General features: G+C 45.1%; 1 protein-coding gene across 1 annotated transcript; it reads left to right on the top strand.

Moving 5' to 3' along the window:
* The first annotated feature begins 377 nt into the window (after nucleotides 1–377).
* ITLN1 (intelectin 1) lies at nucleotides 378–8,973 on the top strand. Its single transcript, XM_032161239.2, has 8 exons — nucleotides 378–501; nucleotides 679–742; nucleotides 2,031–2,129; nucleotides 3,347–3,594; nucleotides 4,231–4,389; nucleotides 4,837–4,957; nucleotides 6,131–6,234; nucleotides 8,697–8,973. The coding sequence occupies exons 2-8, from the start codon at nucleotides 685–687 to the stop codon at nucleotides 8,847–8,849; spliced, it is 942 nt and encodes a 313-aa protein (XP_032017130.1). The 5' UTR covers nucleotides 378–501; nucleotides 679–684; the 3' UTR covers nucleotides 8,850–8,973.
* The last annotated feature ends 6,631 nt before the right edge of the window (nucleotides 8,974–15,604 follow it).

The raw sequence follows: 15,604 nt of genomic DNA on the forward strand, positions 1-15,604 counted from the left end.
TGATCCTCCTGCCTTGGCCTCCCAAAGTATTGGGATTTGAGCCAACCTGCCAAGCCAACAGATGCTTAATTTAGAGAACGTTTTTATTTTGCAAGAAAAGAAAGGCACAAAAGCCCAAAACCAACACCAACTCTTGTTAGTCTCTTCGTCTACTTCCTACTTGACACAGGTCCATGAAACCCCCAGATCCGGGAACAACCCTAGCAGGTGATTCTTAGGATTGGTTTTTTCTTTAGAACCTGTTAATTCCACTGTATAAATAACCTCCCTGAGATAACCAGAAGCCTCCCCTGCACTGGGCATTGTGCCAGGGGAGGGTGAGGCTGGAAACCTGGGTTGGCCCCACTGGGCTTCCTCCATAAAGCTTTCAGCGCCTCATTCCACATCAGGAGCGTTTTTGGAGAAAGCTGCACTCTGTTGCGCTCCAGGGCGCGGTGGAGGGAGGGAGGGAGTGAAGGAGCTCTCTGTACCCAAGGAAAGTGCAGCTGAGACTCAGGCAAGGTCTGCGAGTTGGGGGAACCCTGTTTTCAGCTTAGGTCTGCTTTTGGTCTCAGAGATGTGTGAAGTTTAAACAAAAGGCAAGGGGTTTTGGAGTCGTTGTAGGACTGGACAGGGGTGGGGCAGGGATGTAGAGAAAAATGATGGCCAAGATGGTGACCTTCATCTTGCTTTCTTTAGATTGCAATGAACCAACTCCGCTTCCTGCTGTTTCTCATTGCGGCCACCAGAGGGTGGAGTACAGGTGAGTCACGCTGCTAGGGAGAGCAGTTCCTTCAGCTGGGTGGCTTCTGGGATCCTGGTCTCTCCCAGGACACACAGCATGTCTTTGAGATGCACAGAGGCTGGCTTGCATGTAGACTGAGTGCTGATTTCTGGTCTCTGGCAGGATCTGGCCTGTGGCAGTGAGGGTATTGCTTGAGGCATGTCCTGGGTCCAGGCTCTGTGCTTTTGTGTGACCCTGATGGGGCTGTGGTAAGAACTGTGTTACCTCCCAGCCACTGCCCACTCCTGTGGCCTTGGTCGTGGGATTTCCATGGGAACTACATGGTCTGCTTTGTGCCTGGAGAATGTTCTCTTCACAGTTTTCCTCTCTACAACAAGAATAACAATGACATTTAAAATTTTTTATTTTTCTTCACTGTTTAAAATTTTTTTTTAAAGAAAAGGCTGTTTGGAAATATCTTCTTACTTCATATTTGCAAAAGCACTGTTTATTAACTGTGTTTTAGGTATGAGGAAACTGAGGTCAATCACCTCTGACCTCAAAGCTTTCCCCTAGACTGTTCGAATAATTTGCAGACTTTTTGGAGTAGAGATTAGTCTCACCACTCCCTACTTCACACCCCATGTTTCAGCCATATTAAGCAGTTTGTAGTTCTACAGCTGGACTACGCTGTATTTTTTTTTTTCTCTAGGCCTTTGGATATGCTGTTTTTCCTGCCTTGGATTCTCTTCCTACCGATAAATCATGTTTATTCTCTCAGAATAAGCTAAGATGTCACCTGGACTGGAAGGTCTTCTGTGACTAAGACATGAGACAACCCCTCTTGCCTTCTTCTCCCAGGCAACTGCCCTGCTCGCTGTCTGGCCTTTCCATTCTCCATTCTTACCTCAGAGTCTTTCTTTTGTTCTCTTGAGTTTGCCTTTCTTCTGCCATTTATTCTCAATACAATTTTCTGTTGACTTGTCAGCAATTCCCTCTAGAGGCAAGCTCTTACTGGGGAAGTTTAATGTCTTTGATTACTCAGTGCTTAGGGCAGGACCCAGCACAAGGACAGGTCTTGTGGTGGGAGGCATGCTTTAAGCCTGTGCTGGCTGTTGGTTCGGATGGGCTGAGTGGATATGATGCCGATCGGCTGAGTGGATGTGACACTGATGGGCTGAGTGGATATGACACTGGCTGTCTCAGGCCTTACCACCCAGGCAGCAAGGTTCTGCCACAGCGGTGGAATGAGTGTGGGACTGGCGATAGGAGAGGCTAGGTTTTTTGTCAGACCAGGAAAGAGAGTAAAACTCTGCGTATTCTCTAGATGAGGCTAAAACTTACTCCGAGGAAAGGACCTGTTCTTCGTCTCCGTCTCTGCCCAGAAGCTGCAAGGAAATCAAAGACAAATGTCCTAGTGCATTTGGTGAGTGATGAGACATCAAACAGAGCTCAGTCAGGGCATCAGGACTGTGTCTTCTGGGAGTCTTTTTGTCTTTTAGTTAAAAAATTATGGTAAAGTATATGTACATTATAATTTACATAGGATTTGTCATTTTAAGCAATATTAAATGTGCAATTCAGTGGCATTAATTACCTTCAAGGTTGTGCAACCATCACAGCTATCCATATGCAGAACTTTTTCAGTGCCCCAAACAGAAACTCTGTACTTAATAACATGGAGGGCCCGGGTGCGATGGCTCAGGCCTGTAATCCCAGCACTTTAGGAGGCTGAGATGGGTGGATCAGTTGAGGCCAGGAGTTTGAAACCAGCTTGGCCAACATGGTGAGTCCCTGTCTCTACTAAAATACAAAAATCAATCGGGTGTGGAGTGCACGTTTGTAATTCCAGCTACTTGGGAGGCTGAGGTGGGAGGATCGCTTGAACTCAGGAGGCAGAGGTTGCAGTGGGCCAAGATAGTGCCACTTCACTCCAGCCTGGGCAACAGAGTGAGACTCCATCTCAAAAACAAACAAAAACAAAACAAAACAAAAAATAACATGGAGTTATTAAGCAATAACTCTCTTCCCTCAGTCTCTGGTAGCTGCATTTTACTTTCTGTCTCCATGGATTTGCCTAGTGTAGTTACCTCATATAATTGGAGTCATATGGTATTTGTCCTTTGGTGTCTGGCTTATTTCACTTAGCACAGTGTTTTGAGGGTTTGTCCATGTTGTAGCGTGGGTATTTCATTCCTTTTTATCCACTGTAGATACATATATGCACACACCATATTTTGTTTATTCATTCACCTGTTGGTGAATATTCGAATTGTTTCTTCAGTTTGGCTCTTGTGACTAATGCTGCAATGAACAGTGGTGTAAAAGCATCAGCTTGAGGCCCTGTTTTCAATTCTTTTGGGGATAGACCTGCAGTGGAATTTCTGGGTCATACAATAATTCCATGTTTAACTTTATGAAAAATGTCACTGGGATTTTATACAATTCTATGTTCTGTCTCAGTTACAGGAGCATGATCTTCTGAACTCAGGGAGGCCCCAGCGCCCCTGGGAGCACTTAGTGATGTGACTCAGGACAGGAGCCTTTAGGCCGTGTCTCTGGTTCCTAGGGCGTTCTTGTCACGGGGCTGAGATGAACCCTCAGCTCTCAGACAGGGAGGCTCTGGGCTGGTTCTCTCTACAGATGGCTTGTATTTTCTCCGTACTGAGAATGGTGTTATCTACCAGACCTTCTGTGACATGACCTCGGGGGGTGGCGGCTGGACCCTGGTGGCCAGCGTGCACGAGAATGACATGCGTGGGAAGTGCACGGTGGGTGATCGCTGGTCCAGTCAGCAGGGCAGCAAAGCAGACTACCCAGAGGGGGATGGCAACTGGGCCAACTACAACACCTTTGGATCTGCAGAGGCGGCCACGAGCGATGACTACAAGGTTGGTGCCACTTCTTACCCACTCGGGTGAGGGTGAGGAGTGGAGTGTGGCTGGCCACAAGCCTGCAGGAGGGATGGCTGGAAGGTAGGGATGTGGGATGGGCTGGAGAAGAGGAGAGAAATACTTACATCTTTTTTTTTTTTTTCCTTGAGACGGAGTCTCACTCTGTTGCCCAGGTTGGAGTGCAGTGGTGTCATCTCGGCTCATAGCAACCTTTGCCTCCTGGGTTCAAGTGATCCTCTGCCTCAAAAGTAGCTGGGACTACAAGCGCCCACTACCATACTCGGCTAATTTTTGTACTTTTAGTAGAGACGGGGTTTCACCGTGTTGGCCAGGCTCGTCTCAAACTCCTGACCTCAAGTGACCTGCCCGCCTTGGTCTCCCAAAGTGCTGGGATTATAGGCATGAGCCACCACGCCCAGCCAACTTACACTTTGAATCACAACTTCCTCCTCACAAGGCTGTTAGGGCCCTGGGTGTGGTGGGATCATCGGCTGGGAGTGGGGTGTCTGAGTATGCTTGGCCATCTGCTCACCTGGAGTCCAGAGCTCTCAGTCCAGCTGAGGTTGCATGTGTGGACCTTCTGCCTCCTGGGACCTCCTGGCCCAGTCAGGCTCAGTGTCTGTTGCTTTCCAGAACCCCGGCTACTACGACATCCAGGCCAAGGACCTGGGCATCTGGCACGTGCCCAATAAGTCCCCCATGCAGCATTGGAGAAAAAGTGCCCTGCTGAGGTACCGCACCAACACTGGCTTCCTCCAGAGACTGGGACATAATCTGTTTGGCATCTACCAGGTACAAAGGGCTGCTGGCTGGGACTGGTTTTCATGGGTGTACAGAGAAGCAAGTGTTAGAGGCTGGGCAGGAGTCATTTTTTAATGGGCCTGTCTCCCATGTTCTTCTAACCTAGATTTGCTGATGGCTTCTGTTTCTTCTCTTAGGAATTCTAAGCCAGGCAAGAGAAAAGACCTATTGGAGAGGACAGCTGGGGCAGGAAGAGTGTGGATGGGTCAGGGAGAAGGAGAGAGAGAGAGAATGAAGTGGTCTAGGCTGCCTCAGAAGCACAGCTCCCCCCTAACTGGCAGCAGTGTCATGGAAAGATTCTTATTTTGACTGGTTTTGAAGTAATCTCAGTTACTGAGAAAGCACTGTTTCCCCTCTATGAATGGCAGCATCCCAGGAGATGCTGGTAATGGCAAAGCTATTGCCTTTACTCCATGACTTTTTCTATGTTCTTTGTAGAAATATCCAGTGAAATATGGAGGAGGAAAGTGTTGGACTGACAACGGCCCGGCGATCCCTGTGGTCTATGATTTTGGCAATGCCCAGAAAACAGCATCTTATTACTCACCCTATGGCCAGCGTGAGTCTTTAATGATCCTCTGAACTCTTAGTAGGAAAGGGAATACATTCAACTATGCTAGGTAACAGTTATGCATCCGACTGAAGCCTGGTTCTCTTCTGTAATGTTCCCTGTATTGCCTCACTTGATTTGCATGGCTGCCTTTGAGATCTGAACTATTATTAACCTCATTTTAGGAAACTGAAGCACTGAGAGGTTTAGAAACTAATGAAGATCACAAGGCATATGTGGAAGAATCAGCAACTGGGGTGAGGAAATTTGGCTCCAGACTTTTTTTTTTTTGAGATGGAGTTTTACTTTTGTTGCCCAGGCTGGAGTGCAATGGCGCAGTCTCAGCTCACTGCAACCTGTGCCTTCCAGGTTCAAATGATTATCCTGTCTCAGCCTACAAAGTAGCTGGGATTACAGGTGCCCACCACCACGTCCAGCTGATTTTTGTATTTTTAGCAGAGATGTGATTTCACCGTGTTGGCCAGGCTGATCTCCAACTCCTGACCTCAGGCGATCCGCCCCCTTCAGCTCCCAAAGTGTTGGGATTACAAGTGTGAGCCACCGTGCCCGGCCGGGCTCCAGACTCCAGACTCTTTACTCCTAACAACCCACTCTTAGCCCTGCAGGAGCTTGTTAGGACCAGGCCAGGTCTATGTGCACAGAACAACCAAAAAAATGGCGAGACTTTTTTTTCTGTTGTGAGTTTATTTTGTGTGAAGCCAAAGTTGGTAGCATAGTATGCTTCACAGAGGCTGAGCATATATTATAGAACTCAAAGCTGTTATTATTTACATTTGGGAGTTGAGATTTTAAAATAAAAGAGAAAAGAAAAATGTAAACAGGAACAGAGTGAATACATCTGTTAATTTCTGCAACTCAGCCCTTGGAGATGTTCAGTGGTGATCTTCCTGCAGAGTTGAATTTCTCTTCACAAGCCTCTGGCAGATGAGGAGCCCTCTCTGAGGACCAGCTCTTGGTCGCTGGGGTTGGGAAAAGGTCCCTCTTGGCCAAGTTTGAGGCAAGGATGCACCAGCCGTTGGCCACAGGGGTGCTGGTCTCCACCAGTACAGCTGGAGTGTTGGGCCATAGCCTGAGCTTTGGCATTGAGAGCCTCTGGGCTGGCCTAATGAAAGCGATTTCTAGCATCTTCCTTCAATGCTGTTTTCTGCCTCTTGTTTTCAGAGGAATTCACTGCGGGATTTGTTCAGTTCAGGGTATTTAATAACGAGAGAGCAGCCAACGCCTTGTGTGCTGGAGTGAGGGTCACCGGATGTAACACTGAGCACGTGAGTCTCTGTGGGGACCACAAGGATGTGTGAGTAGGGTCGAGTTTGTCAGTGTGTGTTGGTGTGTGTGTGTGTGTTGAGTGTGGTATGACTGGGGTGTGTGTGTCTGTGTGTGGGAGTGTGACCTTCTCTTGCTCATTGCTGGGCTTCAGGGGCCAGGGCTGTGGGACCTTTCGTCCAGGTATACACATCCTGTCCCTTTGAAGACCAAAATCAAGGGGTGAGGCTTCAAAAGAACCATTACTGGGTGCTCAGCCTTTGTGAGAAAACACTCAATCGCTTGGAGCTGGGGTGAGGCTTGTGTGCTGAAACACTCTGTAGAAGTCTTTAGAGCTGAGATTCCTTGAGAAACACAAGTGTTGTTTTCCTTCATCTGAGGTTTATATTTCAGAGAAAACCTGGGCCTCCCCAACCCTAGCCATGGTTTGCCTAGATACACACTGCACTGGGGAGTTGCTGGGACAGTCCTGGACATCATCTTCTAGAAACTTCACTCAGGCCATCCCTTGTGTGGTTGAAATGTTAAGTCTCAGGAATCCTGAATGGCGGGATTGATAAATTCCAAAGATTTTAAATGGAATACCAGTTGTATTAGTCCATTCTCTCACTGCTGTAAAGAAATATTGGCCAGGCACGGTGGCTCACGTCTGTAATCCCAGTATTTCGGGAGGCAAGGCAGTTGGATCTCTTGAGTTCAGGAGTTTGAGACCAGCCTGGGAAACATGGCGAAACTTGTCTCTACAAAAAATACAAAAATTAGCCAAGTGTGGTGGCACGTGCCTGTGGTCTCAGCTACTTGGGAGGCTGAGGTGGGAGGATCTGCTTAAGCCTGGGAGGTGGAGGTTGCAGTAAGCCAAGGTCACACACCACTGCACTCCAACCTGGGTGACAGAGTGAGACCCTGTCTCAAAAAAAAAAAAAAAAAAAAAAAAAAAAAAAAAAAAGAAAAAGAAATATCTGAGACTGGGTAATTTATAAAGAAACGAAGTTTAATTGGCTCATGGTTCTGCAAGCTATACCATAAGTATAGCGGCTTCTGCTTCTGGGAAAGCCTCAGGAAGCTGCCAATCATGGCAGAAGGCCAAAAAGGAGTGAGGTGTCTCCCATGGCAGGAGCAGGAGCAAAGGCAGGGGAGGTGTTACACACTTTTTTTTTTTTTTGAGACAGAGTTTTGCTCTTGTTGCCCAGGCTGAAGTACAGTGGCACAATCTAGGCTTGCTGCAACCTCTACCTCCCAGGTTTAAGCGATTCTCCTGCCTCAGCCTCCCAAGTAGCTGGGTTTACAGGCATGAGCCACCACACTGGGCTAATTTTGTAGTTTTAGTAGATATGGGGTTTCTCCATTTTGGTCAGGCTGGTCTTGAACTCCTGACCTCAAGTGATCTGCCTGCCTCAGCCTCCCATAGTGCTAGGATTACAGGCATGAACCTCCATGCCCGGATGGTGCTACATACTTTTAAATGTCCAGATCTCATGAGAAGTCACTCACTCTCACGAGGACGGCATCAAGGGGCTGGTGCTAAAATCATTCATGTGAAACCACCCCCATGATCCAATCACCTCCCACAAGGCCCCACCCCCAACACTGGGGATTGCAATTCGACATGAGATTTTGTGGGCAGGGAAGTCTAGAATAACAATGGTTCTCATTTGGGTGAGTGAGTGTCATTTATGAAGTCGGAGTGTCTGGATGATGAATAGGTTCTGGGTCAATGAGGGATATAATTAACTCTATTTTGGTCATTTGGAGCTTGAGATTCCTGTGTAGAGATCCAAGATGGACTTTGAGGTCTTCAGCATAAGAAGCATCTCACCAGGAGATGGAGATTTTGGGGCCATCAGTGAATTTTTGGTAATTGAGGCCACAGCGGTCATGCAGTTTATAAGGGAGAGGGAGATAGGTCCTCCACTATGGAGCAACGCTTAGAGGATTTATGAAAGAAGAGAACAGGGAGGGGCTCTGAGCATGAATATTCAGAAAAGTTGAAAGAAAGTCAAGACAATAATGTCTTGTCTAAAGGAAGAGATTTTTTTTTTCTTTTGAGACGGGGTCTTACTCTGTTGCCCAGGCTGCAGTGCAATGGCGTAATCTAAGCTCACTGCAACCTCCACCTTCCAGGTTCAAGCAATTCTCCTGCCTCAGCCTCCTGAGTAGTGGGACTACAGCTGCCTGCCACCACACCTGGCTAATTTTCGTATTTTTTGTAGAGATGGGGTTTCACCATGTTGGCCAGGCTGGTCTCGAACTCCTGGCCTCAAATGATCCACCCTCTTCGGCCTCCCAAACTGCTGGGATTACAGGTGTGAGCCAAGGAAGAGAGGTTTTTATGGGAAGGATAGATCAACACTGTCAATGGAGAGTCTGATGAGGACCAAAGAAATCACTAGATTTGGCTGTTAAGATGGCATTGGCCTCACTGGCAGATCTCTCATTATCGCCTCTTCCTGTCTTTGTTTCCCAGCACTGCATTGGTGGAGGAGGATACTTCCCAGAGGCTAGTCCCTCGCAGTGTGGAGATTTTTCTGGTTTTGATTGGAATGGATATGGAACTCATGTTGGTTCCAGCAGCAGCCGTGAGATAACTGAGGCAGCTGTGCTTCTATTCTATCGTTGAGAGCTTTGTGAGAGGGAACCCAGACCTCTCCTCCCAACCATGAGATCCCAAGGATGGAGAACAACTTACCCAGTAGCTAGAATGTTAATGGCAGAAGAGAAAATAATAAATCATATTGACTCAAGGCTTGGTGTTTCTGTGAATTCCTTTCCTGTAGGGGTGAAGTACTATAGGAAATTTCAAAAGCATATGTATTGCTCTGGCTGATTGTACTTCAACTGCGTGTGTGCTTGGACGGTTAGGACTCAGGAATCCTGATAGAGAAACATGCCATCTCTACTTCCCTTTCAGATAGCCCTTAAAATAGCCAGAGGCATACAGGGCAAGGGGAAAGGAAGCATTTTATCCTAACCCTTCCTAACTCACCCACATGGACTGATCAATTTGTATCCTCAACCTGAACACTTGAAAGGAGAAAAGAGTCCATTTTCCTGGGGTTGCCCCAAAGAAGAAGGAGATATACCCAATATCTATATCTAGTATGTTCTAACCTTAGTGACTAGGCATTCTCCTTAAGGAAGAATGGGCTGGCATGTTATGATGATGGTGACTCTCCTTGTGCAGTGGCTTAACCATTCCTGGGCTCCCATCTGCAGGTGCTCGTTCAGAAGGAGCCATGTGGCCAAATCATCCCCAGTGGGTTATTGGTACAGATAGGATGGGGATGGCATCAGTTCTTATCCATGACTAAATATTAGGCATAATATTGTGTTTCCTCTACAGTGCAAATTGGATTATGACAAGCCCTTCCAATGCTTCCCCACTCTAAGTGTCAATTACTTCTCTGGCTAGAAAATGAAGTTTAAAGTTCTCAGGCCTTAGAGGAATTAGAAGAGGAGGGGGAGGCCGGGCGCGGTGGCTCACGCTTGTAATCCCAGCGCTTTGGGAGGCCGAGGCGGGCGGATCACAAGGTCAGGAGATCAAGACCACGGTGAAACCCCGTCTCTACTAAAAATACAAAAAATTAGCCGGGCGTGGTGGCAGGCACCTGTAGTCCCAGCTACTCGGAGAGGCTGAGGCAGGAGAATGGCATGAACCCGGGAGGCAGAGCTTGCAGTGAGCCGAGATTGCGCCACTGCACTCTAGCCTGGGCCACAGAGTGAGACTCCGTCTCAAAAAAAAAATAAAAAAATAAAAAAATAAAAAAAAAAAGAAGAGGAAGGGGAAGAAGGTAAAGAGGAAGGGGAAGAAGAAGGGAAAGAGGAAGGGGAAGAAGTTTGCTTAGAAAATGTTTGGGAGGGGCGGGGTGCAGTGACTCACGCCTGTAATCCCAGTACTTTAGGAGGCAGATCAGGAGGTCAGGAGACCAAGACCATCCTGGCCAACATGGTGAAACCCCGTCTCTACTAAAAATACAAAAATTAGCTGGGCATGGGGGCATGTGCCTGTAATCCCAGCCACTCGGGAGGCTGAGGCAGGAGAATCGCTTGAACCTGGGAGGCGAAGGTTGCAGTGAGCTGAGATTGCACCACTGCACTCCAGCCTGAGTGACAGTAAGACTCCGTCTCAAAAAAAAAAAAATTGTTTAGGAGGGTTTTCTTTGTTGTTTAAACTAGATCTATTTAGACCTGGGTTAGAAATTGTTAGTATTCTCTCTAGAGCCTTTCTTTCTTTAGTTCTTTCTACCTTTTTAATAACTTGTTTTCTGTCATCTGTTCTTTCCTGCCTTCTCTCTTACCCCTTGTCCCCATTCTCTGTCCTGAAACACAGATGTCTCTGTCCCTCTTCACTCTCAGATCCCCTTCTTCCAACTAGAGGAGACAAATCTGAGTATGTTTTTATCTCTGGTTGGAGGTCCCCTGTATGTGACTCACCTTTTGTGTGCCAGACACTGTTGGCTGGGAGTGCACAGACGGTGGTGGGAGAGAGAGGTGAACAGTTTTTCTCTTTTATATATTCCTTTATGAATTAATTCCAACAATATTCATTGAGTGTGTACTAGTTCCTAGGCTAAGTGCTGGGGATACGGTGATAGAGAAGTGATAGAGAAGACAGATGAACCCAATTCTAAAGCTGCAGGTTGTGGAGCCCAGGGGCCCTTCAGGTGCAAGGTGATAAAGTCTCCCATGAGACCTTCCTGGGGAGCTGTGGAAACACAGGAGAGCGATCCCCAATCCAGAAAGGAATGGTAGGGAAGACCTCTCAGAGAAGGTGGCTTTCCCTTAATTCTCCCTGACACCTTGGCATGACCACAGAGATCTCTGAGCTGGGAAAGTTTTCACCCGTCATTGTTTTCATTGTGCTCCACATCCAGAGAGTGAAGTTGTTAAAGGTCTAAATGAATCTGACCCTTGAAAAAATTTTCATCTGTCAGAATCTCAGTTTCCTTTTCTGTAAATTACGGATAAGAGTAGTAAAGTCCTCACATGTGGTTTTCATAAATATTAAACGAAATAACGTACAGCCTTTAAAGGAGTGCCTGGCTTATAGTTACTGCTTGATATATATTAATTATTGTTATTATTTTTTGAGACAGGGCCTTGTTTTGTTGCCCAGGCTGGAGTGCAGTAGTGCGAGCTCAGCTCACTGCAACCTCTGCCTCCCAGGTTCAAGTGATTCCTGTGCCTCAGCTTTCTGAATAGCTGGGATTACAGGCATATGCCACCATACCTGGCTCGTTTTTGTATATTTAGTAGAGACTGGGTTTTGCCATGTTGGCCAGGTCAGTCTCGAGCTCCTGGCCTCAGGTGATCCACCCACCTCGGCCTCCCAAAGTGGTGGGATTGCAGGCGTGAACTACCATGCCCGGCCTATGAACAATTTTACACCAACAAATTATATAACCTGGATAAAATGGACAAATTCTTAGGAACATAAAACCTATCAAGACTAAATCATGAAGAAATAGAAAATCTGGGCCGGGCACGGTGGCTCACGCCTGTAATCCCAGCACTTTGGGAGGCCGAGGTGGGCGGATCACGAGGTCAGGAGATCGAGACCATCCTGGCTAGCACAGTGAAACCCCGTCTCTACTAAAAATACAAAAAATTAGCCGGGCGTGGTGGTGGGCGCCTGTAGTCCCGGCTACTTGGGAGGCTGAGGCAGGAGAATGGCTTGAACCCGGGAGGCGGAGCTTGCAGTGAGCCGAGATTGCGCCACTGCACTCCAGCCTGGGCGACAGAGCGAGACTCCGTCTCAAAAAAAAAAAAAAAAAAAGAAAATCTGAATAAATGTATACCTAATAAGGTGATTGAATCAGTAATAAAAAATCTCTTGATAAAGAAAGGCTCTGGACCTGATGGTTCACTGGTGAATTCTACCAGTGAAGAAACATTTAAATAAGAACTAACATCAATTCTTCTCAAACTTTTCCAAAAAACTGAGGAGAAGGCTAAACTCCCTAATTCTGTGAGTCCAGCTTTACCCTAATAACAGCCAGGTGAAGGCACTACAAGAAAAGAAAACCACAGATCAGTATCCCTTGTGAACACTGATGCAAAAACTTTGACAAAATACTAGCAAACCAAATATATATATATATAATACATGTATATATATGCATATCACTATTTTTTTTTTTTGTATTTTTAGTAGAGACAGGGTTTCACCATGTTGGCCAGTCTGGTCTTGAACTCCTAAGCTCAAGCAATCTGCCTGCCTTGGTCTCCCAAAGTGGTGGATTAAAGGCATGAGCCATCACGCTCAGCACCCCCCCACATATTAAAATGATTTTACACCATGACCAAGTGGGATTTATTTCTGAAAAGCAAGGATGTTTCAATATATGAGACTTGATCAATGTAACACATCACAATAACAGAATAAAGGAAAATAGCTATATGATCATCTCATTGGATGCAGAAAAAGCATTTGACAGAACTCAGCACTCTTTTGTGATAAAACACTCAACAAACTAGGAAGAGAAGAAAACAACTACAATGCATTAAAATAAAAGACATATATGAAAAACCCACAGCAAACATCATACTTAATGGTGAAAGCTTTTCTTTTATGTCAGGAACAAGGCAAAAATGCCCACTTTGGCTACTTCTATTTATAGTACTGGAAGTTCTAGCCAGAGGAATAAGTCAAGAAAAACAAATAAAAGTAATCTGAATTGAAAAGAATAAGTAAAATTATCTCTGTTAATGGATGATATGATTTTATATGTAAAAAAACCCTAAAGATTCCACAAAATATTGTTAGAACTAATAAATAAATTCACCAATGTACCAAAATACAGAGTCAACAAACAAAATCATTTGCATTTCTATACAGCAACAACGAACAATATGAAAAGTAAATTAAAAATTCCAGTTACAATAGCACCAAAAAGAATATCACACTTAGGAATTAACTTAGTCAAGGAGGTGAAAGACTCCTTGCAAAACATTTCTGAAAGACATTAAACGAGACTTAAATAAATGGAAAGACATCTCATGTTTATGGATTGAAAGACTTAATATTGTTAAGTTGTCAATACTACCCAAAGTGATTTATAGATTCAATGCAATATCTATCAAAATCCCAATGATATTTATTTGCAGAAATAGAAAAACCCATTTTAAGAGTCATATGGAATCTCAAGAGACTCCAAATAGCCAAAACCACCATGAAAAAGAACTAAGCTTGAAGACTCACATATCCAGATTTCAAGACTTGCTACAAAGTTACAGTATTCAAAGCAGTGTGCTACTGGCGTAAGATCAGGCATACAAACTAATACAATAGAATAGACCAGAAAGAAACCCTAGCGTACATGGCCAAATGATTTTTGACAAGGTTGCCAAGACCATTCAATGGGGAAAGGGCAGTATTTTCAACAAATGATACTGAGAAGACTGAATATCCACATGTAAAAGAATAAAAGTTGAGGCTGGGCGTGGTGGCTCACGCCTGTAATCCCAGCAGTTTGGGAGGCCGAGGTGGGTAGATTATGAGATCAGGAGTTTGAGACCAGCCTGAACAACATGGTGAAACCGTGTCTCTACTAAAAACACAAAAATTAGCCAGGTATGGTGGCGCATGCCTGTAGTCCCAGCTACTCGGGAGGCTGAGGCAGGAGAATCACTTGAACCCAGGAGGCAGTGGTTGCAGTGAGCTGAGATTGCGCCACTGCACTCCAGCCTGGGTGACAGAGTGAGACTCCATCTCAAAAAAAAAAAAAAAATTAACCCCAAATAGACCCATAACTTAAATGTAAGACCTAAACTATGAAACTCTTAGATCAAAATAGGACAGAAGCATCACAGCACTGGATTTGGCGATAATTTCTTGACTATGACAACAAAGCATAGGCAACAAAAGAAAAAAATGAACAAATTATGCTTTATGAAAATTTAAAAATGTTGTGCACCTAAAGACACTATCAACAAAGTAAAAATGCACAGAATGGGAGAAAATATTTTCAAATCATATATCTTATAAAGAATTAATATCCAGACTATGTAGATAACTCCCAAAATTCAACAACAAAATACTAAACAACCCAATTCAAAAATGGGCAAAGGACTTGAATAGACCTTTCTCCAAACAAGATATACAAATGCTTAATGTGCATATGAAAAAATGCTCAGCATCCCTAATCATTAGAGAAATGCAAACCAAAATCCCAATGAGATACCACCTTACACCCATTAGGATGGCTATTATAAACAAAACAAAACAAAACAGAAAATGACAAGTGTTAGTGAGGATGTGGAGAAATGGAAACTCTTATGCACTGACAGTGGGAATGTGTTTTAGTCTGTTCTCACATTGCTATGAAGAAATATCTAAAACTGGGTAATTTATAAGGAAAAGAGGTTTAATTGGCTCATGTTTCCACAGGCTTTACAGGAAGCATAGCGGCTTCTGCTCAGCTTCTAGGAGGCCCCCCCAAAACTTAACAATCATGGTGGAAGGCGAAGGAGCAGCAGGCACATCTTACATGGTGGGCGCAGGAGGAAGGGAGACGGTGGGGAGGTGCCACACACTTTAAAACAACCAGATCTTGTGAGAACTCTATCATGAGAACAGCACCAAAGGGAGAAATTCATCCCCATGATCCAATCACCTCCCACCAGACCCCACATCCAACACTGGGGATTACAAACGGACATGAGATTTGGGCAGGGACACAGATCCAAACCATATCAGAGTGTAAAATGGTATAGCATCTGTGGAAAACAGTATTAGGTTCCTCAGAAGATTAAACAGGCCGGGCATGGTGCTTCACATCTATGATCCCAGCACTTTGGGAGGCTGAGGTGGGCGGATCACCTGAAGTTGGGAGTTTGAGACCAGCCTGGCCACCATAGTGAAACCCTGTCTCTGCTAAAAATACGAAAATTAGCTGGGTGTGGTGGTGCATGCCTGTAATTCCAGCTACTCGGGAGGCTGAGGCAGGAGAATCACTTGAACCCAGGAAGTGGAAGTTGCAGTGAGCTGAGATTGTGCCATTGCACTCCAGCCTAGGGGACAGAGCGAGACTCTGTCTCAAAAAAAAAAAAAAGAAAGGTTAAACATAGAATTACCATATGATTCAGCAATTCCACTTCTGGGTGTATACCCAAAATAATTGAAAGCAGGGCCTTGAAGAGATATTTGTTCACCCATGTTCATAGCAGCATTATTCACAATAGCTAAAATGCGGAAGCAACCTAAGTGCCCACTGACAGATGAAGCAAAAAGTAGTATATATATATACATATATATACAAATATATGTATACATATCTATATCTATATATATATAGATATAGACAGGGATATTATTCAACCTTAAGAAGGAATAAAATTCTGACTGAAGCTACAACATGGATGAATCTTGAGAGC

The sequence above is a fragment of the Hylobates moloch genome, unplaced genomic scaffold, assembly GCF_009828535.3.
Source record: "Hylobates moloch isolate HMO894 unplaced genomic scaffold, HMol_V3 SCAFFOLD_8, whole genome shotgun sequence".
Lineage (NCBI taxonomy): Eukaryota > Metazoa > Chordata > Mammalia > Primates > Hylobatidae > Hylobates > Hylobates moloch.

Excerpts from the sequence above, each read along its gene's own strand:
- ITLN1 (XM_032161239.2), top strand. The coding sequence starts at position 685 with ATGAACCAACTCCGCTTCCTGCTGTTTCTCATTGCGGCCACCAGAGGG. Across the intron at positions 3,595-4,230 it reads CCACGAGCGATGACTACAAG|AACCCCGGCTACTACGACAT; the intron begins GTTGGTGCCACT and ends GTTGCTTTCCAG. Across the intron at positions 4,958-6,130 it reads TTACTCACCCTATGGCCAGC|AGGAATTCACTGCGGGATTT; the intron begins GTGAGTCTTTAA and ends TCTTGTTTTCAG.